Source organism: Gorilla gorilla, chromosome 5, assembly GCF_029281585.2.
Source record: "Gorilla gorilla gorilla isolate KB3781 chromosome 5, NHGRI_mGorGor1-v2.1_pri, whole genome shotgun sequence".
NCBI classification, from domain to species: domain Eukaryota; kingdom Metazoa; phylum Chordata; class Mammalia; order Primates; family Hominidae; genus Gorilla; species Gorilla gorilla.
In genome coordinates this window covers 167574597-167601852 of record NC_073229.2, presented here as the reverse complement: position 1 = coordinate 167601852, position 27256 = coordinate 167574597, and the positions used below count along the sequence as shown (strand labels likewise).

Genomic DNA, 27256 nt, shown 5'->3' with positions numbered 1-27256 from the left:
CCTGTGCAACTCAGTTATGTCAGCTAGATTACAATGATCCCAACCTTGAAGATCCTGAGGAAGATTGCACAACATCCCTCAAGCATTTTTCTTACTGCCATAGTTTGTATTCTAAAATGGCAGAAACAGAGCTAAAATATTGATTTGTTTTTCTTTATCTAATCCATATCTTTCAGTCCTTTAGGACAACTGCGCTGTTTTCAAAAATTTAAATCGACTTTAACCACCACCCGAAGTGCAGCCTATAGGTAACTTCCCTAGATTATTATTAAACTCCTGAGAAGGGTGAGAGCCAAAGTATCAAGAGTGCCAAGGAGAAATGAAGAATCTCACAGGAAAGCAGAATTTTTTTAAAAAAGTTCCTGTAAGAGAATGGTGCCTTGAAACAGAAACTTAAACTGTGATGAGTTCTCCAAAGGTCCGTGAGAAAAAAGGATAGGTGAGAAACAGAGTTAAGAGTCGGTGACAGGGCAAAGGGCGCAGAGGCATTTCTCAACTGCAGAGAAGGGAGAACCCTGGAGGTTGGCCACCTCCCTTTTCATCCCACGGTTGATCGAATCCCCTCTACATATCCCAGACTAGGATCGCCCGGCCTGTCCTTATTTTAGAAAAAGTCACCTCTCCCACCCCCTTCTCCCAATGCCCCCTTTCAAGCACGTTGTCACCCACCTCCAAGGACCGTGCCCAGGAAGATGCATTTCTTTTTGTGGCGTTTCAGAAAATTCCATACAGACCTCAGCATCTTTAGGCCCTAGGGGTGTGGGCTGACTAGGGGTGAGGGGCTGCTTCACCAGGAAACTGTTTCTTCGTCACCTGGCCCAGATGACCCAGCAAGAGCGCCGTCGTCCCGCTCTGTGCTCTCCCGAAATCACAAACGTGACTTTCCGCAGAGACTGTCACCGGAGCGGCAAGGGGGCGTGGACTACAGCAAAGCAGCTACGCTTTCTGCCGCTGCCGCCGCGCAGCCGCCGCCGCTCACTGGTCCGACAAGCCCAGGTCCGTTCAGAAATAGCTCCGGAGTGCCTTTTCATTAGACTACCCCCGGAAACGGGGTCCCGGGCCCGCCGCGTTCCGCTGCCCGCGCTCCTCCTCTGCCGCGGCCTCTGTAGCTGAGTGGTGGCCGGGTATGGAGGCGAAGGCGGCACCCAAGCCAGCTGCAGGCGGCGCGTGCTCGGTGTCGGCAGAGGAGACCGAAAAGTGGATGGAGGAGGCGATGCACATGGTGAGGAGCCCGGGAGGTAGATGCTGCGGGGTGGGACCTTTCTCCAGCCCTCAACCCGACCCCGGCATTTGGGCAAACGTTCTTTCTCGTCACCGTAATTTTTATGGCAGTCAGATGTTCTGGGTGAACAACTGGCTTTACTGCCTCGAAACTTTCTGTAGCCCATTCTCACAGTGGCTCTGGGCGAAGGAAGGGGAGGAAATACAGAAATTATTTGTTTCATTGCGGTGGAGTATGCTGCAGACTTAACATTCTGTCGCCGGCTGGCACGTGCTGCCTCCCTTTCCTTTCTGTGGTCACACACTCTCCAATCTACAAAGTCACATTATTTGAGGTTTTGGCCCTTGGAACATGTCCAGCAGAAGGAAGGAAACTGAGAACGTTTCTGGTAGAGAGCAGTATGGAAACAAGTCCATGTACAATCGGCGTCTCGCATTCATTCATTATTTCCTCTGCCCTTTTACTTCCTTCCCTCACTCCCTTCAGGACTGCGAAATAAAGGGGGCTTTCAACAGAATGCTGTGTGCTAGCGAGCTTCTTAACTGGGAAAAAAGTTTGTTTGTAAATATATGTATTTACATTTTAATAACTGTACATACAGCCACGTGCCACACAATGACCTGTCGGTAAAGGTCGTTATCCTGGAGCATTAAATCTACTCACCTTAGCCCTATTGTCCCATCCAAGTACTAACAGGCCTGACCCTGCTTAGCTTCCGAGATCGGGGGACATTCAGGATGGTATGGAGGTAGACAACACTAGTTTCTGTGTAGACTTCTGGGCTAAACACTTTGGCTACCTTTTAGGTTGACCCTGGGCTAGCGCATGTAAATACATTTACATACGTTTACAAACAAACTTTTATCCCAGTTAAGAAGCTCGCTAGCACTTTTCAGCTCCATTAAAATCTTATAGGACCACATATACAGCGGTGGTCCTATAGGATTATAATGAAGCCGAAAAGTTCCTGTTGCCCAGTGACATGTAGCCCTCCTAACAAGTACTTTTTTTCCTTTAAGACCTTGAAGAAACTTGTATATGCCAAAATCCAAGAAGCAGCTGCTTCCTTAATCCTATGTAGGAGGACGTAAACTATGGAATCACATCCCTAGGTGTTTATAATACAATTAAGAGACAAAAAATGTCAAAGCCAGAGAGATCTAGAAATTCTTTGAAAACATCTACATGTTTAAAAAGATACAAAGTAGCATGGCCAGATGCAGTGGCTCATGCCTGTAATCCCAAAACTTTGGAAGGCAGAAGCAAGAGGATCTCTTGATCTCAAAAGTTGAAGAACAGCCTGGGCAACATAGCCAGACCCCGTCACTAATAAATAAAAATTTAAAAATTAGTAGGGCATGGTGGCATGTGCCTGTAGTCCCAACTACTCAGGAGGCTGAGGCAGGTGGATTGCTTGAGCCCTGGGAGATTGAGGTCGCAGTGAGCCGTGTCTGTGCCACTGTACTCCAACCTGGGAGACAGAGCCAGACCCTGTCTCAAAAAAGAAAAAAAAAAGATACAAAGTAAAGGAAATACAAAGAAGGAAAATATTTGCGACATATATAAAAGGACAGGTTTAATAACCGTAGCATATAATTTATATAAAATCTAAGTACTTTCCAATGTAAAAGGAAAGATGTATACCCTAATACTGAAAAGGTCAAAGGCTATGAATATATTTCTTTTTAAAATTTCTTTTTATTTTTAGAAGATTTTTTTTTGGTTTAGACAGGGTCTCTCTGTGTTGCCCAAGCTGGTCTTGAACTCCTGGGCCCGGGCAGTTGTCCCACCTCAGCCTCCCAAAGTGCTGGGATTACAGGTGTGAGTCACCACACCTCACCTGAACATGATATTTCTAAAAGAAGTGACGAGTAGCCAGCAAATAAATGAATACACAATTTCACTATTAATGAAATTCAAATTAAAATGATACACAATTTTTCACCTGTTAAACTGGCAAAAGTGAAAGCAATTTTAATGCTTGGTGATAATAAGGGTGTGCATGTTTGAGGTGTTTGTTGGTTGGGAGGAGCTGAATTTAGAACACCCTTTTTTTTTAGTATGTAACATGTATATTACAGTTTTTATTTAATACGCTGATAAAGTTAACTCTACTTAAGCCAAAGTTGAAAGTTTTAAGTTTAATTTACTTTTTTTAAATTATTATACTTTAAGTTCTAGGGTACATGTGCACAATGTGCAGGTTTGTTACATATGTATACATGTGCCATGTTGGTGTGCTGCACCCATTAACTCGTCATTTACATTAGGTATATCTCCTAATGCTATCCCTCCCCTCTCCCCCAACCCCATGACAGGCCCCGGTGTGTGATGTTAACCACCCTGTGTCCAAGTGTTCTCATTGTTCAATTCCCATCTATGAGTGAGAACATGCAGTGTTTGGTTTTCTGTCCTTGGGATAGTTTGCTCAGAATGATGGTTAACAGCTTCATCCATGTCCCTACAAATGAAAAGGATGAACTCATCCTTTTTTATGGCTGTATAGTATTCCATGGTGTATATGAGCCACATTTTCTTAATCCAGTCTATCATTGATGGACATTTGGGTTGGTTCCAAGTCTTTGCTATTGTGAATAGTGCCTCAGTAAACATACTTGTGCATGTGTCTTTATAGCAGCATGATTTATAATCCTTTGGGTATATGCTCAGTAATGGGATGGCTGGGTCAAATGGCATTTCTAGTTCTAGATCCTTGAGGAATCGCCACACTGTCTTCCACAATGGTTGAACTAGTTTACAGTCCCACCAACAGTGTAAAAGCGTAGAACACCCTTTTATTAGGACAATTCGGCTAGGCAGATATAAAAGGCCTTAAAAGTGAGCTTATCCTTTGATCCAGTAATGCCCTTTTTTTTTTTTTTTCCAAAGTGAAAATATTTTAATGTTTTCTTTTTCTGGTTATGTAAATAATTCATGGTCATAAAAAATTCAAACTATAAAAAAGGGTTAACAAATTATGTAAACATTACCTAAAAGTCCTACTATTAGAGATAATACTATTAGTATTTTGGGAGCATCCTTCCATATCTCTCTGTCCATGTGTAAACAGCCATATGTACTTTTGCATAAATGGAATTATATGTTCTCTTTTTGATTATCAGCAGTTTTTTTTGGTAGTCTTAATATATTAGTCACTCCTCCCTACCTCACGGTATTTCTGTTGCTATGGAGTGACTACCTAAAATGGGACAAAGGATGTATATGCTTTGAAATTATATAGATATTCCTGTATTGCCTTCTAAAACCATAATGCCTAATATCGTAGCCACTAACCACATGTGTCTATTTAAGTTTAAATAAATTAAGGTGAAATAAAATAAAATCCAGCTCCTCAGTTGTATTAGCCACATTTCAAGTAGTCAGCATCCACATATAACCACTGGCTACCGTATTGGACAGTACATATCAAAGGACATTTCCATCACTACAAAAGGATCTGTTGGATAGCATATAAGGTTATCAGTTTTACTGCTTTTTAATAAAACCATTATTTTTCATGGCAGGTTTCTTTCTGAGAGCTAAGCATAGCATCAGCATAGGTTATCGTTTTAATCATCATAGCATGTTCAGCATAGCATTCTAAATACAGGCTTGGAAAAAAAATATATGACTAAGTAATAGTGTTGCACTCTTGGTGTGTTCCAGATACTATGCTATGCACAGTGTTTTCATGTGGGCCATGTCATAAGCCCCACAGCAGCCCTATCAGGTGAGTATTATTATGGTCCTCATTTTCAGATGGGATATTGAAGCTGACAAAGTTCAGTAACTTCCCCAAAGTTAGAGAGCTGGGAAGGATGGGGCTGTGAATTGAGCCCTGTCATCTGCTGTTAAATACTGGCCTGGCCTGCCTCTCGGTGTTAGGTAGCTCACTGCTTGCCAACATATCCTCTGCTCTCTTTCTTCCTTTTCAGTTTCTTTACCTGAATACTGTGTATCTACTGTGTAATTTAATTGAACATTTAGATTTTTTTCTTCTGTGAATTGCCGAGGCATATACTTTGCCCAATTTTGTAATAGTTTGATTTAAAAAATCGCACTGTAGGAGCTCTTTGTATTTTACAGCTGTTTCTAGGAATAAATCACAAGGAAGCAATATAAATATTTATATAGAGAAGTTCTACCCTTGTTTATAATAGTGAAGAATTTGAATCACTTAAATGTCAAATAATAGGAGACTAGTTGGTTGAATCAGATATGTTCATAAGGAGAAATACTGTACAACCTTTACAAAATCATGTGATGAAAAAAATATTACCCAATATAGGGAAAGGTTAACAATACATTTCTAAATGAAAAAGCCGACTGCTGAACTGTATATATAGTGTAAATCTATTTGACTTTTTAAAAACTGTAAATATGTGTATGCAGGGCATAGGAAAAAACAGAAAAAACCTCCGTTGCTTCAGAATAACAGGGATTATGTTTTGGGGTATTGGGATTCTTAGTGGGTTTTTTTTTTTTTGATACATGAGGTTATTTTTTTTTTAATCCCTAAGTTCTCCACCTTGAACACATCTTACTTTATAATTAGGAAAAAAGAAAGATTGACTAACTATCTATATATATGTGTGTATAGAAAAAATGTTGCAAGTTTTCTAGAAAAAAGTCAATTGTATTTTTTTGTAGTGTGCATTTTTGGGGCAGTTGATATTAATATAACATTGTGCTAGGCTCTGAGGGAAATTCGAAAAGAAAGCAAACACCACAGACACCATTTCAACAAATGTGGTATGATTAAGTTTTTGCTATGTGTTAGACCTTGTGCTGGGTGCATAGGTTGCAGAGGTGAGCAAGAGAAGCTTCATAGTGCCTGGATCTAGTGCTTGCCTTCCAGGAACATACTGTTTAATTGATGAAATTAAGCCAGGCACAGATGAAAAGGTTGGTAAGTAACATGTCCAAAGACCACAAGAGACAGATATAAAGTGCTGTCAGATAACAGCTGGCAAGGTCCTTCAACACGTCCGTTGAGATAAATGATAGAATTCCTTCTAAATTTTAAGGGACCAAAAGGATGTGGGCTGGTGGAAAGGAAAGGTTGATCCAAGCAAAGATACTATCATGTCCAAAGAAATCAAGAACTTTGTTTTGGGTTAGAAGGAGATCTAGCTATCTATCTAGAACAGGGCTCGCTGACCTCAGGCTCAGGTTTAGGGGGATCTATGAACCCTGAAGCTATATATAAAATATTATGTGCGTGTGCCTTTTTCAAGTGAGACAGTCCATAACTTTCATCAGTGTCTAAAAGGGGATTTCTGCTCTGAAAAGGTTAATAACCTAAATGAATAATGAAAAGTTAGGTTGCTTCGGTTGGCCAATGGGAGGATGGGTGATAGTTGGGAGACCTTCAGTGCCATATTGAAGAATTTAAAGTTGATGGAATAAAAACATCATCACTTTTTAAACCCCCAAAGTTAAACTATATAACTGTTTCTGCTAATTACTCAGAGAGTAATCACTCAGAAGAGAGTAATTAGCAGAAACAGTTATATAGTTTAACCTTTTGGACAGGATGATGTTCTACCTGAGAGTTTTTCTGGCTAACTTGTTTGTTCCCCCTAATTTTTTGTCTTTATAGGAAATATTTCTTTAAGGACTCATCAAACTGTATGTAAACAAGGTCTGTTTCCATCTCTCCCCCTTTTATCATGACATCACTAGAAAGCAGTTTATAGTAGTAATGTCTTTGGAGAAAATAATAAACTACGAAGTCTCTTCCATCTAGGTGCTTTCATTATCTGTAACTGGGCAGGCCCTGACTAGAGAAAAAAAAAGAAATTATATTCAAAGACAAAATAGAGACCAGTGTTTGGGCTGGGAAGAACAGAGATTTTATTCTTTAATTTTGAAGGTTGATCATTTGTTACTTTACACAAAACCTAGTAGCCATTTTTAAATAGTATCTGACCTTGGTCTTTCCCCCTCAAAAAGGCAAGAAAGGTTAAATTCAAAGCTACCTGCACAAATTTCAGACCCATTTTGCCTGAGCTTTTTTGCATTTGTGAAGAAGTGATCAGACTTGACAGTAGAGGTGTTGGGAGAGTTTGAAAGTATGATATGGGTATGAGGTGAAATTGATTTCCAGCTTAATTAAATCTATTGTGAACTTGTTAGTGAAGCAAATCTACATGTTAATTGTTGTAAAGGAGTTCCCCTCAACTCACTTCCATGGGGCTTTGTGTTATTCTCACCGCCCCCTCCCCTGCCTACCATTCCAGTTGCTTACCCACTCATCCTCAGCATGGCAGGCTCGGCCATTCCTCAACAATGACGTTATTTGTCCTTTTAAAATATTCCGATCACTCATATTTGCTCTCTGTTTTGGACAGCAGTGGAAGGCATTTCAGGAAAAAAAAGTGTGTTACTCAAAATAAACATGAAGATAATATTGAGAGGAGTAAAATGAAATAAATTTGCTAGAAGGAAAAAGAGAAAAATCCAAAGGAAGGAATGGAAGGCACAAACCCAGTAACATGGTGGCATGGGTGCTGTCTCCAGGTGAACAAGACAGAACTTGCAGGCAACATGGAATCTCATCTCCCATCCCACTCACGTCCTTTCCACTTGGCCCTGCATTCTCTTCTGCAGGTTTGAGATGGCCCACATAGCCAATGTAGAGCTCTTCAGGAGATATTTTTACAGAAAATGCTGATCACATGGCCTCCATTTGTTTATTCTCTTGCCGTTTTTTTTTTTTTTTTAACTTTTTTTTTTTTTAAGACAGAGTTTCACTTTGTCGCCCAAGCTGGAATGCAATGGCACAATCTGGGCTCACTGCAACCTCCGCCTCCTGGGTTCAAGCGATTCTCATGCCTCATCCTCCCGAGTAGCTAGGATTACAGGCACCCATCACCATGCCCGGCTAATTTTTGTATTTTTAGTAGAGATGGGGTTTCACAATATTGGCCAGGCTGGTCTCAAACTCCTGACCAAAGATGATCCACCTGCCTTGGCCTCCTAAAGTGCTGGGATTACAGGCATGGGCCACTGTGCTCAGCCTATTTTTTACTTTTTTTAGAGATGGGGTCTTGCTGTGTTACCCAGGCTGGAGTGTAGTGGCATGATCATAGCTCACTACAGCCTTGAACTCCTCTTGCCATTTTTTTATCCTTAAAATTTCCATGTCTCACTCTCTTGCCAACTGTTCTCTCTCATTTGTTCCCTTGATTCACTCTAAACTCAAACTCTGATAAAGCAGCTGCTCGGTGAAGTGTCTGTGGTTACTAAAGTAGAAGTTAGAGGCAGAACAGTGGCAGAGAGCCCTGGAATCTGGCCCTTGGTAGGTGCTCCACAAATGTTTGTTGAACAAATGAATAAGTGGAGCCAGGTTGTCTATGCCCTAGTCCCAGCTCTCTCACATGCGCTAGTGAGAGAGAGATATATATAAAAATCTCCCTATGCCTCAGTTTCCTCATCTGTAAAATGGGGAAGATCATTATAGGCTTGTAAATGAAATGAATTAATACTTATACAATGCTTAAATTAGTCCTGGATCAAAGTAAGCTTTCAATAAATTGTAAGCTCTTATGTTCAAGCTCTCAGAACCAGAATACTTGAGATGCAGACAAAACATTACCTCTCTTAAGAGGTTGGTTGGGGAAAGTATAGCTGGAGTTAAAAATTTAACCTCTTAGATAAGTCACTGTTCAAGCTACTGGTTTTCATCTCCACCATTCCACCTAAATTGCCACCACCTTGCTGAATTAGACACACTTGACCACCCTTCCTTCTTGGCCTAGTGTTTTTCTGGGATTGTCCGTAACACCAAATATTTCTCTAAACTCACTAAACATCTCTTTTTAATCTCCATTGCAAAATCCTTTTTGTTTACCCGTACTTATTTCTTAACTTTCATTTTGAAATAATTATAAGTTCACGAGAAATTACAATAATAATACACTGGGAGGACCCAAGTGTCTAGTGTCCTTCAGTGGTAACATCTTGCATAGCTATAGTTCAGTATCAAAACCAGGAAAAATGCATTGGGAAAACTGCAGAGCTTATTAAGATGTCATCAGTTTTATTTGTACGTGTGTGTGTGTGTGTGTGTGTGTGTATGCGTGCCTATGCAATTTTGTCATGTTTAGCTTTGTATAACCACCACTGGAACTGTTTCACTACCACATGGCTCCCTTGTGCTACCTCTTTATAGCTGCAGCTTCTAATCTGTTCTCTGTCTCTATAATTTTATAATTCAAAAATCCTATGTACATGAATCTGTAACCATTTGGCTTGGCGTTCTCCATTCAGCATGATTCCCATGAGATCCATCCAAGTTGTTGAGATTATCGATAGTTCATTCCTTGTTATTGCTGCATTGTGTCCCATGGTACAGGTGTACCATAGTTTGTTTAGCAGTTCACCCACTGAAGGGCATTTGAGTTGTTTCCAGTTTTTGGCTATTACGAATAAAGCTGTTATGAATATTTGTGCACACAGACATACATTGTGTGAGCATAGGTTTTCATTTCTCTGGGATAAATGCCCAAGAGTGGAATTGTTGGGTTATAAGTTAAATGCATGTTTAGCTTTTTAAGAAACTGCCAAACTATTTTCCAGTGTGGCTGTACCATTTTATATTCTGACCAGCAGTATATGAGTAATATCACTTCTCCACAGCCTTGCCAGCATTTGGTGTTGTTTTTACGTTTCACTTTAGTCATGCTGATGGGTGTGTAGTGATACCTCATTGTGGTTTTAGTTGACATTTCTCCACCGGCTAAGGATGTGAAAACATCTTTTCGTGTACTTATTTGTTATCTGTGTTATCTTCTTTGGTGAAATGTCTGTCTTTTGCCTTCTCATATAGTTTGGATATTTGTCGCCTCCAAATTTCATGTTGAAATTGAATCCCTGGTATTAGTAGCAGGGCCTGGTGGGAAGTTTGGATCATGGGGAGGATGCCTCATAAATCATTTTTATAGTAGCAAGTTCTCACTATATTATTATCATGAGAATATACCATCCCCTCCTTTCTTTCTTCTTCTCTTACCATGTGATGCCTGCTCCCATTGCCTTCTGCCATGAGTGGAAGCTTCCTGAGGCCCTCACTGGAAGCAGATGCTGATACCATACTTCTTGTACAGTCTGGAGAACTGTGAGCCAAATCAACTTCTTCTCTTTATAAACTACCCAGCCTCAGGTATTCCTTTATCGCAGCACAAATAGATGAAAACAGTCTTTTTCTAATGGGATTATTATTTTACTGTGGAGTTTTAAGAGTCCTTTATATAGTCTAGATACTAGAGTGTTGCCAGAGATGTGCTTTGTAAGTTTTTTCCTATTTTAGCATGTTTTTCTTCCTCTTTGCTGCGTGTATTAGTTTCCTATGGCTGCTGTAACAAATTATCACAAACATGGTGGCTAAAAACAACACAAGTTTATTCTCTTATAGTTCTGGAGGCCAGAAGTCTGAAATTTTAGTGAGCCCCAATCAAAGTTTTGGCAGGGCCGAATAACTTCTGGAAGCCTGCCTTTTCCAGGTACTGAAGTGACATTTATGACCCATCCCTCCATCTTCAAAGCCAGCAGTGTAGCATTTTCAAATCTCTCTCTCTCTCCTTCCGTTATCACTTCGCCTCTTGCCTTCTGTGTCAGACATCTCTCTTAGAAGGACATCTGTGATTACATTTAGGGCCCACCTGGATTTGGGATAATCTCTCCATCTCAAGATCCTCAACAAATATTTTTTGCATGAATAAATGATTTGTCTCTTCTGTGTACCTGGATCTCTGTGTAATTCTACACTTACCTTAAATAAAATTCTTAGTATAATAATTGCCATAGCTACACTGGTAGTTAGCATTTCCATTCTCCTTAACTGTCCGTCTTCTTCCTGGCTTTCTTCTCTATAGTAGCCTATGATGCATTTGTCTATATTAACCAAACCTCGGGACTCTTCAAGCCTTTTGAACTTGCATAAACTGGACATGCTTTAACCACTATCACAGAACTGGGACACAACCGGCCTGTGGATAGTTCATAAAACAGTCCTGAATGCAGTCTTACTGCATCAGATACTGTCTTCTCACATCTCTCCATGCCCCATCTCTGACCCACCAACCAGATGGAGAAAAGAGAGGCCCAGTTTGCTCCTGCTGTGGGCGTCTCCTTTCTCCTGTAATGGCCAAATGAAGAATAAGTGTCCATTGAGCATGGTGGGAATAACTGAGGAAATCCTGTATGCCTTATAATAGGAAGTTGTCACTAGTTAAATAAAGTAGAACTGGGAGTAAGAGACTAGTGCAGGAGACAGAAGACACTGTTTTAACAATGCCTTCAACTTTGCAGTTTATATGCCCTATGATGTGTGTAAGTACCTGCACTTAAGTGAGAATCAAGTCTTCCAAAGTCTCTTCAGGGCTGCCACACTAAGGAATACCTTGCCTTTCCGGAAACAGCTGTACTGCAGTTATATTCTTTTGACTGCATTGAGATGGGAATGAATGTACACTAGTCCAAGGGTTGTACTCTTCCCTTATTCTGACTCTCAGAGGCAGTATCAGGTTATACTGAGGCATAACCTGCCTGCTTAAGCTCTCCGCCTGAAGGTAGAGTTAATTTTCCTAGGGCCCAGAGCTGCTATCATGGGGCAAGAAGAAAAACGAATGGCCTGTGATAAAGGGAACTTTGAGAATGTAATAATTGGTTTGCCATTCCTGGGATGGTAGTCATGGAAGTGTTCCTAAACTTGTTTTTCTCATTGATTTTTTTCAGTTGAGGTATACTTTATATACAGTGAGATGCACAGGTTGTAAATGTATCCTTCAATCTGTTTTGAATAATGCAAACATCTCTGTAATCCATGTCTTTATCAAGATCCAGAAAGTTTTCACCACCTCAGAAAATTTTTTTGTGTACCTCCCCAATCAATCTGCACATCCTCCTCCATGAAGCAACCACTGTTCCAGTTTCTGTCATTGTAGTTTAGTTTTATTTATTCTGGTACTTTGTGCAAAAGGAATCATATAGTATGTGTGCTTTTGTGTGTGACTTCCTTTACTTAGCATGTCTATGAGGCTCATCCATGTTGTCACAGTATCAGTAGTTCCTTTTTATTGCCGACTAGTATTCCATTATATGAATAGGACACAGTTTGTTTATCCATTTTCTTGTTGACGGCCACCTGTGCAGTTTCAGGTTTTGGCTATTAACATTCTTTTTCAAGGTTTTGGTTCTTTTTCAAGCTTTCTTTCTTCTTCTTCTTCTTTTTTTTTTTTTTGTAGACACATATTCCCTTCTTTTAAATACTTAGGAGTGGAGTTTTGTTATAGACTGTGTGTGTGTTTACTTTTTAAAGAAATTTCCAAAACGTTTTTCATAATGATTGTGCCATTTTACATAGAGTACTTCTAAACTCTTATTGTCTCACATAGAGTAGAAATTGTGGGACAGGGTGACATCCAGTCTGGTTACCTTTAGCTATTGGGACTCTAGAGGATAATTTCTATAATTTTTAGAGAAGCAAAGGAATTTCAGTGAGGAAAGGATTGTAATAAAGGATCTATAAGTGTTATTTAGTCCCCTACCTTTTTGCAAATATGTGTTCTATCTCTGAAAAGACACATAGACCCTGGCACTTCAAGAACAGTGGTCAGTCACAGTCTCCTTTGATCGCATCTATTTCCAATGAGAAGACATCAGGGGCTCTGGACCTATCAAGGGGACTTTTTTTGAGTCTCCCTTAACATGGACACAACACAGAACATGGGCACTAAATACCATAATGGAACTATATTCCAGAAAAGGGAAAGCTGCACTTCTTTGTTTCAGTCTTTGTACATGTGTATCTTGTTCATGCTGCATCTCTTTCTCTCCTATACTCTCTTCAAGTATGGAGTATTACGTCTTACATTTTCCACTTTGTGTTTCAGGCCAAAGAAGCCCTCGAAAATACTGAAGTTCCTGTTGGCTGTCTTATGGTCTACAACAATGAAGTTGTAGGGAAGGGGAGAAATGAAGTTAACCAAACCAAAAATGTATGTGAGTTGAGCAGTATAATTGCAAACATACAGTAGTGATGGGTGGACTGGAGAGAATTTACCACAGTTGGTGTGAAGGTGAGACTGAATATAGTCCCGTAGCTGCCAGTGGTGGGTAGCTTTTCTTAACATCTCTCTTTTTCAGTATCATTTTCTTCCTGATTTTGAAAGTGATACATGTTGATTTTTTTTATTGTGGAAAATTCAGAACAATTTAATGAAGCCATAAAATCTTAGTGAATAATTTTCTGTTTCATAGAGTTTTACTCTAATGCTTGAGTGAAACCCAAGAGGGGATTTTATTTCATCAGAATGTCAGCGTGGAAGAAACAAGTCTGTCTCTACTTTAAGCCAATCTAATATATGAAATTTTCATTTTATAAAATAGGTCAATTTAACTCATAATGCATTCCTTTTTTAGTACCTTTAAAGAATATTTTCATCCTAGTAAATTAAAAAAGTATCCTCAATGTATAGCTTTGGAGGGAGGTATGAGGATTATATAAAGGAAGCTATTTCTTTATCAGATAATTCAACAAAATAGGGTCTTCAGCACCAGCTGCCTCTGTAGCTACATGTAGCATGTACATTTTAATAGCTTGTATGACTTTTATTGTGGTTAGGTTGGGAAGTTCATGGTTCAAGGCAATGCTTCTTAAACGTGGTATCACAATAGTGTGTCATGATAAGTGTACTTGGGAAGTATAAGTAAACTACCAAATTTTATGATTACAAAAATTCCTAGGTGGACTCAAAGATCACTTATACCTGTAATGCCATTCACACAGACTTTTATCTTGTCATGTGATTTTGGGAGCCAGAGAATAAGCTGGTGTTGATACCAGGGCTGTGGGAACTAGTTCATCTATCAATCACATCTATTGAAAAGAAAACTGATATTTAGCAAAACACATGTAAAATAGGAATCCAGATTCACAAATCATTTATTTACTTATTTATTTTTAGCCATAAAATAGAACAGGATTATATTTTAATACATAACTTCTGTACAACCAAAAAAAAAAAAAACACCACAGTAAAATAAACTGGAATAAACATGGTATTTCATTTGCAATGCTTGACAAAATGTTCACATCCTTAATCAGAAATGAGTTCTTAGAAATCAGTAACAAAGAGACTAATATTACAAGGGAAGTGAAAATAAAAGGAACAGAGGAGAATGAAATAACAACCAATAAGGCTACATGAAGATGATCTAATTTAACTTTAACAGAAGAAAAAAGCAATTTCTTTGTAACATTACGTTATCAGTGATTAAAAATACTGATATCTAACGTTTGAACAGTTTTAGGGAATGGGAAACATTCAAACACTGGGAAAGCTTACATTGATTATAGGAAATTTACTCAAAATGTAGATTTTGCATATACTTTGCCCCAGCAGTTCCAATCAATAGGAACTGTTCCGACAAAGTCGTTGGACAATTCAGATTTATATATAACCATGTTCACTGCATAGAAAATCTGTAGTTAATATGTCAGCCCCCCAAAAAAACTTTTTTATCAATTTGCTTATGAAAAATAGTAGATCAAAGTATAGAATTAGAAAGAAAAAAGGCACTTAAATAAAAATATAGTATTTCACAAAATTCTTTGTCCTTTGTATTCTTGAAAAAGACAACTTTTTAATGAATCAGTTTTAAATTTACCCTGTAATAAGTGAGAAGCATGAATATATGTAAGTCATACTTTTAATTTTTATTTATTTATTTATTTTTTTACTATGGAAATGCTTTAATAGAGGTGAACACACAGCAAGAACAGCAAGTGCCCACACAGACATGACTATCACAGAACACATTGTGGGCAAATGAAGAATTCATACCGCCCCCGCCCTTAACCCAGTAACAGAAGGCTCTACGCCCCCATTTCCTCAGTCCACTCCTCAAACTCTCCCTCCTCCTCAACAGTGGCATCCTGATACTGTTGGTACTCTGATACCAGGTCATTCATGTTGCTCTCGGCCCCAGTGAATTCCATCTCATTCTTGCCCTCGCCCGTGTACCAGTGCAGGAAGGCCTTGCACCTGAACATGGCTGTGAACTGCTCTGAGACGTGTCTGAGCAGCTCCTGGATGGCCGTGTTGTTACTGATGAAAGTGGTGGACATTTTTAGCCCTGGGGATGGGATGTCCCAGAAAGCTGTTTTCCCGTTGTAGGGGATCCAGTCAGCAAAGTAGCTGCTGTTCTTGGTTTGGACATTAAGCATTTTCTCCTCTACCTCCCTCATGGAGATCCAGCCCCTGAAAATGGCAGCCTCTGTTAGGTAGAGGCCATACTGGGGGTCATAGGCAGCCATCATGTTCTTGGCATCAGACATCTGCTGGGGGAGTTCAGCCACTGTCAGGGCCTTCTTTGTTGTTTAAATGCTCATTTTGAATTACCTTTTTAAAATTTCAAATACAGAAAGTAGAAGCAGTTCTATCTCATTTCTCTATGCAGAACTATTAAAATTTTGCCATATTCTTCCAGACAGTTTTCTTTCATATAAATCATGTAACAATATACAAATATATACAGTCTTTTAATTTTAACTCACATGTGCAATAATTTCAAACAATGTTAAAATAATTACCATTATAACACTGAGAAGTATTATTTAACTGCCAGGGTAGTCATTCCCATATAGAATTAACATTTTTAAATTAGCCGTTACCTTTTCAGTTAGAAAAAACAGAAGCATGTACACATACCTCTGCAAACAATTAGCTGATGTTTGTTGAAAAATGACATAATTTTAAATATCAATTTAAAATACTGTAAAACATACAAAAATTTTTTTTGAAAAAGATGTTTTGAAGAATTTTTAAAAATGTTTTAATTACATTCATGTTGAATCACAAAGCAGTTATTAAGAGGATATTAAAACATGAGATAAGTAATAAACATAATACAGCAATTAATGAATGTATAGATACTTATTTAGGAGTAGAATTCTGTATTTTAAATTGTGGTCAAATTTTCCAATTTGCATTCTGTGTATGATGTCTTAAGATGAGAACTTTGAATGTCCTAACAATACCCATCTAACCCCATCCAGTCACCGGGGTTTCTTCTATATGCTGAAATTAACCTGGGTTTATTTTGTTATGCTGTGTCATAAAGAAGATTACTCTATAACTATAGCATAGAAAGACTCTTGACCCCAAATGAGAAGACCTGAGTTCTACTTTTGGATCTGATACCACCACCACCACCCAGTCGCCACCACCACCTCCTCTCCCAGTTGTATGTGATTAACACATGCCAGCTTTGCTTAGCTTCTTTTTCTTTAGTAGTAAGAGAGTTGACTGAGATGATTGAGTTCAGCAATTGTTTATTGAGAGCTATAGGGAGATTTGATTCCATAATTCTAAATCTGATTTTTTGAAAGCACCTAAGTTGGGGAAACCTTTTTTTTTTTTTTTTTTTTTGAACTCTCCACTTAGCTTTGGTGTGCAGCCAGGTTTGGGAACCTCTTCTCTAAAGTACCTTCCATCTCTGGTAATTAGTTCTGTGATTCACCCATGTAGCCCCTTGGGCAGCTCCGCTCCCATCTGCCTCTAGCTTCCATGGCATCTGGGGCCACTGTGCTAGCATTTTTCATACCCTGCCCTATCTCACAGGTAAATGAGCCGCACCAGATTTTATGCTTGTTGAGGACAGAGACTTTTTATCCTACACAGAATTTATTTAGCCCAGTGGCTTGTGCATAGTTAATACTCAGTGTAAATTATTGATAAATACTATTGTCATGAATATTATAAATAATTATTCCATATAGAATCTATGATTCACTTTAAGCTATTTTAGTAAGGGAGAAAGAAAAGGAGACAAGAGCTAGCAGAGTACATGTGTAGTATTATGTGGCACCATGCTTCATGTAATTCAGATTTATAAGGTTTCTAAGTGTAGATACCAGTGTATACCATTTTACATATGGGGAATCCTAGACTTACAGAAGTTAAGTTACTTGCCTAAGTCCACATAGTTAGTAATGTCACTGTCAAATTTCAAATTTAAATGGAGTCAGTTCCACATGCTATGTGATTTCTCCTATCCTCTACTGCTTCCCATGAAGTGTCTGAAACCAATACCAAATCTCTACTTCTCTAGAGTCTTCCGGTATATAAAACCTCATTCACCAAAAGTGTAAGAGATGACATTCCAGTGAACTTAATGTAGATTTGCTTGGAGTGAGGTCAGTGACAGCCTTGAACATATATTTGAAACTAGAGCACAAGCTTATGAAAATTTTGCTTCCCCTGAAATATTCAGAAACCATAGACTTTATCTTTTTTTCTTTGTTTTTTAGACTTACCTTCTCCATGGCATTTTAATTGAAAGAGTTTTCCCTAAGGTACTTAGGTACTTAACTAAAAATAGAGCATGATTCCTGTGGCATCTCTGATTAGATATCTTTCGCAAGTGAGGTTATGGTACTTGAATTGGGGAATACGTTGTCCACTGCTAAGGGTGTCTTGAAACTGTATTCATTAAAATATTGGCAGAAAGGATAGGCGCATATTTTGTACTTAGTTTTTGTATATTTGTAAAATAGTAGTCACATGAAGAAAACAGCATCAGTGCAAGCCCCTTTCTCTTTTCAGGCTACTCGACATGCAGAAATGGTGGCCATCGATCAGGTCCTCGATTGGTGTCGTCAAAGTGGCAAGAGTCCCTCTGAAGTATTTGAACACACTGTGTTATATGTCACTGTGGAGCCGTGCATTATGTGTGCAGCTGCTCTCCGCCTGATGAGTATCCTTTGACTTCATGAGTTAATGTATTGTACCATTCGTGTGAACAAGAGAGTGGCCAAACACGTAGCCTGTTTTCCAAAATTTGAAAACACAGACTTAGGAAACACCTTGTGAAATACAGTGTGTCTTAGCCAAAAAAAAGGAAAGCTTTTTAAATAGTAAAATGACCTATTTCTTTTCATATCAATAAACATAGAATGATTAAACAAATAATCTAGAGAAAGAAAATATTAGAACTGTCTTAAACAGTTATATAAAGATAAATCATAAATTAAGTTGAAGTGGATTGTAAAACAGTTTGCAAAGGAAAAGTCCTAAAGAATATGCCGCTAAGTTTTGCCTTTGGATAATGGATTATGAGTGGTTTAAATTTTTTTTTCTCTGTTTATCTGGTTGGTTTGTTTGCCATGAATACTAATGTATCAAACATTATCAGTAAAAAGTAAACAAGAAGTAAGAAATCCTTTATGATATTCTAATTGTAAATGGAAAATGAGTAAAGTTACAGCTCTTTGGATTGTCTTGCACGGATTAAGCAACTTAAATAGTGCAGAGACTCTGTAGGGACTTCTAAAGATCTTTTTAAAAAATTATTTGAAAATTGAAAAACTCAGTTTTTTAGTTCCTTATTTTTTATGTACTTATTTTACTATGTACGGGTGGATAATTTTAACACTTTAAAAATAATACAGAGGTTTTTGGGTATGATAAAATGTACAGTCTCTATAAAAGGGTTGTTATAGGCAACTTAGAATTCTCTCCTCATCCTGCCTTACAGAGTGGCTAAGCTTTAGTCTATTTTGTATTAGGGCACAGGTTATATTTTATTTGGGGCAAGAACAGGGAAGAATCTGTTATTTCTAAAAGGTGAAAATCCCTGGATTAAATTTCTGCATCCTTTCTGGCTCTGACTCCCTAATGATTCTGAAAAAGTGATTTAGGAAAGAGCAGAGAGAGCCCTGAACTGTGAACTTTAAGTGAACACATACTCAGTTTTCATTATGTTTGCAGTTGTTAAATGTAAATTTCTCAATACTTTAACCCCTTTTCTTCTGTGTAGCTGGATTGTATGGTTTATAAGATGAATCCTAAGCTTCACTGTTTTGAAGAGTAGCATGAGCTTTCCTCTCCAGGATGGCTAGTATAAACCTACTCTGATTTTGTCACGATACATACTTGAAATGTACATTCTATGCAGGACCTTAATTCTGTCTTATAAATCCCGCTGGTTGTATATGGCTGTCAGAATGAACGATTTGGTGGTTGTGGCTCTGTTCTAAATATTGCCTCTGCTGACCTACCAAACACTGGGAGACCATTTCAGGTAATACAAACTGCTTATGCTTTTTCTTTCTTGCTAATTATTTTCATCTCTTTATGGGCTTGTGAATAACTAGTGTGTGGCCAGTATACGAAGAAACGATGATAGAATCAGACATCTTTGATCTCAGGGCCTCTGGTGGAGTTCATTTATGCCTCAGTATAAGATGACAGGGAAGAGTTTCTAGATGAGTGCCTACCTCTCTTTATTAACAGACTCCCTCCTGAAGGAGAGTCCACCCTTCCCAGCTGACTCCGAACACTCTTCACCAACACTGTTAGGTATGCCTGAAGACACTCTCACTGTTGGAGTTTTTATTCAATGAACGTTAGCAGCTCTATGCTCTACCAAGTTTGGTGATGCTTGGCCTGTGTCAGTGACGCTAGAGACTATTTACAGCACACACAATATTTTTGCACAAATTTAATCATTTTGCTTGATTGCCACATCCTTATTTTAGTATCTAGCAATCACTGTATTTTCATGTCTTTTTTTGTGTGTCTTTTTAATGTTGAAATTTCCCCCAGACTTAAGAATCCATGTCTTTAGTCTCCTAGAAATTCTCCTTTCCCTTTAATCTTGCCACTTCTCCCAAAGTTTTTATGGGTCAGACCATGAACAAAAGGAATTTGTATTTCAGAGTTTGGCCTGTGACTATACCCCTACTTTCATTAATTGGTTTGATTGTTTTTCTCTCCAAGATGTAAGGTTAATGTAAAAGTATTGTGCTTTAAAAAGAAAGAGCTTTAACAGATGCTGGATATGGCTGGGCAGTTCACTTCAAAAACCTCAGGGGTTCCTAGAATACTTTAAGGACCTATGAAGGACTAAATTTGGCTGAGTCTCACTGAGAACGAGTTTTTAAAACGTTCTTGAGTTTTCTAGCTCAACATTAGCTTTCCTATCAACTTCTGTGCATTTGAGAATAGATGCTGTTTAATATTACATCAGAAAAGAAATTGTAATGCAGTGATGGAGAGTAAAGGATACAATTGGTTTGATCATTAAAGACATTTAGAAAGTGATTTGATTTTTCCAATCACTTCTATTAGTAGCTCAAATTTTGCTTACGTAACTCTTTGCAAATGAATTGCTGACTCCATATTTCCTTTATGAGAATGATCTAAATAATTTTTCAGTTTCTGGGCAGAACAAAGATGAGTCTTTTGATGTCATACATGGGTGGAATATTTCTCTCCAACATGTCAGTGACATGAGGGCACAAACACAGCCCTTTCTCACACATCTTTGTAGTCGATGCAGCAGAACCAAAACAAGTTCATTTGCAGTGTATATACCTAGCCACATCGGCTCAGCTGCAAATCAATGCCTGTGGCTTGCAGCCATATCTCCAGGCTGAATGCCAAATTATGGTTTTTTTAAAGGTGCTTTTAGATTCTAAGGAAAACAGTGGTGGCCCAGGCTCTGAATGCTGGGTATTCTTTTTTTTTTATTCTTCTGGGCTTAGGAGGCAGCAGGTCATTGGGAGGTGGGATACTGTTTCTTACTGCAGAATTACAGATTCTTTTCATGCTATATTATAAGCAGCATTAAAATTTCTAGAGGCCTACAGAACTATTCTTTTCAAAGAAGATGGTGATTAATTATAACACCTGCTCTGTTTTTTAAAATTTTTGTTTTATGGCCGGGTGCAGTGGCTCATGCCTGTAATCCCAGCACTTTGGGAGGCCAAGGCGGGCAGATCATGAGGTCAGGAGATCAAGACCATCCTGGCTAACACGGTGAAACCCCGTCTCTACTAAAAATACAAAAAATTAGCCGGGCATGGTGGCGGGCACCTGTGATCCCAGCTACTTGGGAGGCCGAGGCAGGAGAATGGCCTGAACCCGGGAGGCAGAGCTCGCAGTGAGTGAGCCGAGATTGCACCACTGCACTCCAGCCTGGGCGACAGAGTGAGACTGTCTCAAAAAAAAAAAAATTATTATGAATGTTTGCTTTTTATTAACACCACAAATTTGTTGCTATAATGGATACTTGAAAATGTAAATAATAAATTATCTCGGTGTGTTAGAGCGGTGCAGTTTCCTTCGAGGCCTGTAACTCAGCAGTTCTCATCCCGGACTGCCCGTTAGAATCACCTGGAGGCTTCTGTGCCTGACTCTGCTCAGTCCCTGCCCCAGACCATCTGAATCAGAAGGCAGGGGGCCAACAGTGCTGTGTTTCCGGAGAGTTCCAGCTGGTTCTCCTGAGCAGCAATGGTTGAGAACCACTGCTCTCATCCCACGTAAGAGGAGAGGGCTCTGAGTGTGCAAGTGGAGTGGAGGGGGACCTCTGGGGAGCTCCAGCACTTAACACAGCAGGAAGCAGGGGGCAGCTGTGACGGGACTGGCTGGCAGTGGTTAGGATGGTAAAACGCTGAGAAGCCAAGGGAGGCAAGAGCGGTCTGACAGAGCAGGTGTGGCCAGTTGCCTCCAGGACTGCAGAGTTGAGGAATCTGAAAGGAGGCCAGTGTTTTGGTCAGTAGGGACCTGGGGATTTCTGAGAGGGCAGACTCAGTGAAGTGCTGGGAACTCAAGCCAGTGAAGATGAGGCCACTGAGGAGTGAAGGCAGGAGCAGGGTGTCAGCCTTTGACGGGACAGGGTGGATGGAAGGTTATTTGTTATGGCGAAGGTTTATGCAGGTGTCGGAGGCCCAGGCAAGGGCAGACTGAAGACCCAGGAGAATGGGAGGTTCGTTCTGAACAGCATCTCACAGTAGCTGGTCCTCCTGTCCTCTGTGCCTGTGCTTTCTGGCTCCTTCCTTCCAGATGCTCATTGTGTCATTTCATGCACTTCAGAAGGGTGCTTGGTTTTAAGTCCAAACTCTTCTGAGAAGCTTTCAAAGCCGTACATATTTTTTACCCCAATTTTTTGTCTTTCTTTCCTTATGCTTCCTTAATAGTCTCCTCCTCTGTCAGCTGATTTCCTCACACACAACCCAGGCTTCTTCTTGCCCTTTCCCTGAAATGCTCTGCTTAGCCTCTTTAAATATTCTCTATCTCTAAGGCAAGTTCAAGTTTCATGTTCTTCAGGTAATATTTTATATGATAACACTCCTTACTGATATCACAATTTCTTATTTATTCTTTCACATGTTATGATTTCTTTTCCCCAGTTAGATGCTAAAGATAGAACAAGCTGAATTTTATTTTTTAAAATCCTCTGTAGCAAGAGTTGATAAACTTTTTCTGCAAAGGGTTAACTAGTAAATATTTCACCCTTTGTGAGCTGCTTATGTCTCTGTCACCTAGTCTTTTCTTTTCTTTAACAAAGCTTTTAAGATATAAAAACCATTCTTAGCTCACAGTTCTCAGCTATGGAACGGATTTGGTCCACCAAGTATAATTTGCCAACCCTAGCTCTATAGCATGGAATGCTTAATGGACCACTAGTAAATAGGAGCAGATAAAAATAACTAATGCTTAATGAGCACTTACGATGTGCCTGGTATTTAACAGGTATTATCTCACTTAATCCTCACAAAATCCCTCTGAAGTAAGTGCTATTATTGCCAGCATTGTATAAATAAGGCATGGAGAGTTTAAGTGCCTAACCCAAGATCACAAAGCTGGTAACTTCTATAATAGTTGATGGATGAATAACAGTTGATTGGGAGTGATGCCTAATAACAGTTGATGGGGAGTAATGAAAAAGATGATATATCAAACATCTTTTGGAAGTGTACCTCCTTACCCATGTTACTAATATCCCCAAAGTTTATTAACATCTGAAATCTGTTTACATAATCATGTATATATATGTTGTTTTTATGGGATACAGCACACATTTTCATAGGCCTATGTTTATTCTCAACTTTCTCATTCCACCAGTGTATCCCTGGATATCGGGCTGAGGAAGCAGTGGAAATGTTAAAGACCTTCTACAAACAAGAAAATCCAAATGGTCAGTTTTCTGTTGTAGATAATGTCCTTCCCTTAAATCCATACAAAGAGAATCTGCTATGAGCTTACCTCTTCATTTTCTTTTTCTTTTCTATTCTTTTCACAGCACCAAAATCGAAAGTTCGGAAAAAGGAATGTCAGAAATCTTGAACATGTTCTGATGAAAGAACCAAGTGACCCAAAGTGACCTGGACAAGATTCATAGACTGAAAGCTGTTGACATCGTTGAATCATATGTTTATATATTGTTTTTAATCTGCGGGAAAATGGTGTCTCTCATCATTTGCTCTGTTAAGGGAACAAATTAGCACTTTTTAGAAGTCTGACAATTGTAAACAGTTATTAGCTTTTCCAGAAGCTGATTCCCATTTTAAGATGGGGGAAAATTAAGGTTTGAGATTTTAGAAATTAGCAAGTAGTGCATACTCTTCTAGCCACAAGTGCCCAGTCCAGGCAAGTGCTGACTTCTTAGAGAATGTGTGGCCAGACCCAGGGACCTGGAGTGTGTTTGGACTGCAGTTTGCCACCCTGAGAACACCTTCTCCAGGACTGGCATTTCAGAATCAGATTCTTCATTTTTTGCAGCTACGATGTTCTTCCAGGGCACTGGGGGCTGTGACTTCTCTCTAAATTGTATATAAGTTGTGTATATAGAGACCATAATTATATGGTCCTTAGAAAAGACTTTGCTTTTATAAAGCATTTAGAAAAAATGCATACTTTTAAAACAAGTGCTTGAGTTGTCACTTAAAAATTATAGCATATTGCTATAATAAAACCTTATTTATGTCTTATTTGAAGATGAATAGTCTTAAAAGATAAAGACATAAATGGGACAATTGTTATTGAGCAAAAAAACAAATTATCCCACCCTCGTGGAGCTTATATTCTAGCAAGGGGAGATGGATATGATAGATTACACAGTTTATTGGAGGACAATAAGAGTTACGGCAAAAAGCAAAAGGAACACAGGGTAAAGGGGATAGGTGCCATTTGGTGGTGAGAATGCTGACTGAAAAATAGAATGGTCAATTTAATCTGAAACAAATGGTTATTTCTTTTAAAATCCATATAATAAATTTAAAATCTAAAATGTAAAATTTTGAACACAACACTGGAAAGGGTATCCACAGCAGGAAGTCCCCAGTTCACCTCCATGACTACAGGGCAGTTTTCCACAGCCCTCTGGGCGCACTGTGTGCCTCTGCCCAGAAGGGGGCCTCGCCGTTCCACCAGAAGCTCAGCTCCAGGCCCTGGAGGGGCTGCTGCTCCTCAGTTGCATTTCTTCAGTAGATTCATTTCCTTGATGCAAAGCATCTGTATTTGTTGGTTCTGTCATTTGAGCGATGTCTCTGACTTGTTTGTTTTGAATTACATTACAGGCTGGAATGTAATTGTGGTGAAAGTATTTTTATATTGCTGAGAGTAGCAGCTAATCACAGTTACATGCTTCAGAGGACTTATAATTGCTTGGTTTTGTGTGTGTGTGTGTGTTTAACTGCATTTGAAAAGTTTTATGGAGAATATGCATGATTTTAAATCTGTGATAATGTTACATGCACCTTCAATTTCATCCACTTTAAACATTATCTTCTCATTGAATTTTAGTGCTTCTACTAGTTTATTCCTTTTTGCAGTTGGTTGTAATTCATTTCTGGCTTCTTATGCTTTCCTGCAAGCAGATTTCATTGCATTTATTGTGTTCATATCATTTTCTTGGGGATTATTTACAGGACAACCAACCTGGAGTTTTGCCTCTGTAGAGTACCACCCAGTAAGTCTGGCTGAGCATCTTATGTCCAGTAGGTTCTTGGCAAACATTTGCTAAATGAAATTACTGATTGAAATTTGGGGAAAAGTGAATAAGAAGACTATCTAGGACAAAAAGCCAAAGCCGAAAATAGTGTATGAGCATTCTAGCCCAGAGACTGTCGCTACTAAAAGAATGAAGGAAATAATAAAGTGATAGACAGGGAAGGATAGAAAAGACTTAACAATATACATATGTTCCGTCTTTGTTGTTTTGGAGAATGGTGGATAAGTAGTGTTTCCTGATTCTGAAGCATAGCTGAACAATTTAATTGTGGTTTACCATCTTTTTGGTTCCCTCTTCAGTAATTAACCTATCGAAAATCTGTCCTAAATGCTTGGACTGGGGCACAGTTCCCTCCATCGCTTTGGGGGAAAATCATTAATATGGCATACTGCAGATTGGAGGGCAGGACCACTGAGGGTGTCATAGACATTAGCTCTGTGGAATTCTGCTAGCAATTTCCAAGTGACGATGAGGAATTATGGATATATGTTGAGGTCATTCAGCTTCCTGAGTACCACATTCCCCAGCTACTTAGACACGGGTTAAAATATTAAGATGTCCTAGTTCAACAGCTTGAATTCCATTGGTTGATACTGATAGTGCCTGTCCAAGACACCAGCTGAAAGACTTGTTTTGTGTACGAAATAGTTCTGAAAGTGGTGAGATACAAAAAGGTTTTAGAATCACTGCCCTGTTGAGAGAAATTAGGGGGAAATGATTACATTTAGAAGCTGCTAGAGTTATCCAGTGTTTGCTGGTCTTTGCAACAAGCTGTGGAGAATGGGTGGTATGTAATGCTTTGGTAGGCTTCAATCACTGATAAAAGATCATGTTAAAATATCTTTGTGCTTTCTTGTTACTTGGCACAACCATCTCTTCCTGTGTTGTATTTGGAGTATCATGGAGAGAAAATAGATGGCCAAGAGCTTCAGTGTAGGCAAGAACTCTTAATTTTTCTTTAAACTTTTTACTGGGAAAAGTATATATATATAATACACACACACACACACACACACACACACACACGCACACACACACCATGGCCCTTTACCCCGAAATGCTTCAGTATAGTTATTGATTTACGTAAATTTAACATTGATATACTTGAATCTATCATTTGTATTCCAGTTTTGTCAGCTGACCCAATAATGTCCTGTAAAGAAGTTCTCCCACTACCCTATAATCCCAGGTCCAGTCTAGGGTCCAGCATTACATTTACTTGTCTTGAATCCAGCTTTTTTTTTTTTTTTTTTTTTTTGAGATAGGTCTCACTCTGTTGTCCAGTGGCATGATCACAGCTCACTGCAGCCTCAACCTGGCTCAAGCAATCCTGCCTCCTCAGCCTCCTGAGTAGCTGGGACCACAGACTCATGTCACCACACCTAATTTTTTTTTTTTTTTTTTTTTTTGTAGAGACAAGGTCTCACTATGTTGCCCAGGCTGGTCTTGAACTCCTAGGCTGAAGCAATCCTCCTTCCTTGGCCTCCCAAAGCACTGGGATTATAGGCGTGAGCCACTGCACCGGTCTGCCTTTAGCTTCTTTTAGTCTGGAACATTTTCACTGGCTTTCTTTGTCTTTTATGACATTGACATTTTTAAATAATACAGTCATTTTGCCTCCTCTCTGTTTTCTTCTTCTTTTTTTAAATAATAGAATGGTCCTTGTTTTAAATTTATTTGATGTTTTCTTGTGATTAGATTCAGGTGCTGGGTGATGTTAAGTTCCTCACAGGATATCACATCTGGAGGCACACAAAGGCCGTCACACCAAGGTGATGTCAATTTTGGTCATCTGGTCAAGGTGTTGTCCTATTCCTTCACTATATAATTACTTTTTTTCTCTGTTGCAATGAATAAGGAGTCTGTGGGAAGAGGAGCTGTTACATTTTAAACAGAAAATGTATTTGACACTGATGGAAAGGAGAGGAGGAAAATTAATGACATAAATTTCAAAGCAACTATTAAATTATTTGATTGCATTCCTCCTCTTTTACTGTCTGCCAAAATTGATAAAAAATTTTTTCTAATAAGAATGTTTTAAATAGTGATATCTTAATAAGCATCAAAATTAAGCCTGAGAAATAAATTCTTTCCTTCCTAATTTCCTCCTCAGCAAAAGTAATAATTATATAAATTTCATTATGCCTGATAAGATAGCGTTTTGGAAAATAGACCTAAGATGTTTCTGATACTGCAGATGACCTATGGTGATCCAATGGGATAAACACT

General features: G+C 38.9%; 2 protein-coding genes across 5 annotated transcripts in view; one reads left to right on the top strand and one right to left on the bottom strand.

The window, feature by feature from the left end:
- PEX3 (peroxisomal biogenesis factor 3) overlaps positions 1-1103 on the bottom strand; it is a 39350-nt gene extending 38247 nt beyond the window's left edge. The window contains exon 1 of the mRNA XM_004044774.4: positions 670-1103. Within this exon, the coding sequence (XP_004044822.1) occupies positions 670-742 (73 nt within the window). The 5' untranslated portion in view covers positions 743-1103. The remainder of the gene's footprint in view (positions 1-669) is intronic.
- Positions 1070-25867, top strand: ADAT2 (adenosine deaminase tRNA specific 2). 4 transcript variants are annotated; one of them, XM_055391369.2, is made up of 8 exons: positions 1140-1222; positions 4889-4952; positions 6825-10343; positions 13120-13224; positions 17836-17986; positions 19206-19312; positions 23140-23212; positions 23318-25867. In XM_055391369.2, exons 4-8 carry the CDS (start codon positions 13165-13167, stop codon positions 23359-23361), a joined length of 435 nt encoding a protein of 144 aa, XP_055247344.1. In that variant the 5' UTR covers positions 1140-1222; positions 4889-4952; positions 6825-10343; positions 13120-13164; the 3' UTR covers positions 23362-25867. The 4 variants fall into 4 exon arrangements, with proteins under 4 accessions (XP_004044821.1, XP_063563974.1, XP_055247344.1 ...); XM_055391370.2 differs by having other exon boundaries at positions 6825-10388; XM_063707904.1 differs by lacking the exon at positions 4889-4952 and having other exon boundaries at positions 1133-1222.
- Positions 25868-27256: the final 1389 nt, after the last annotated feature.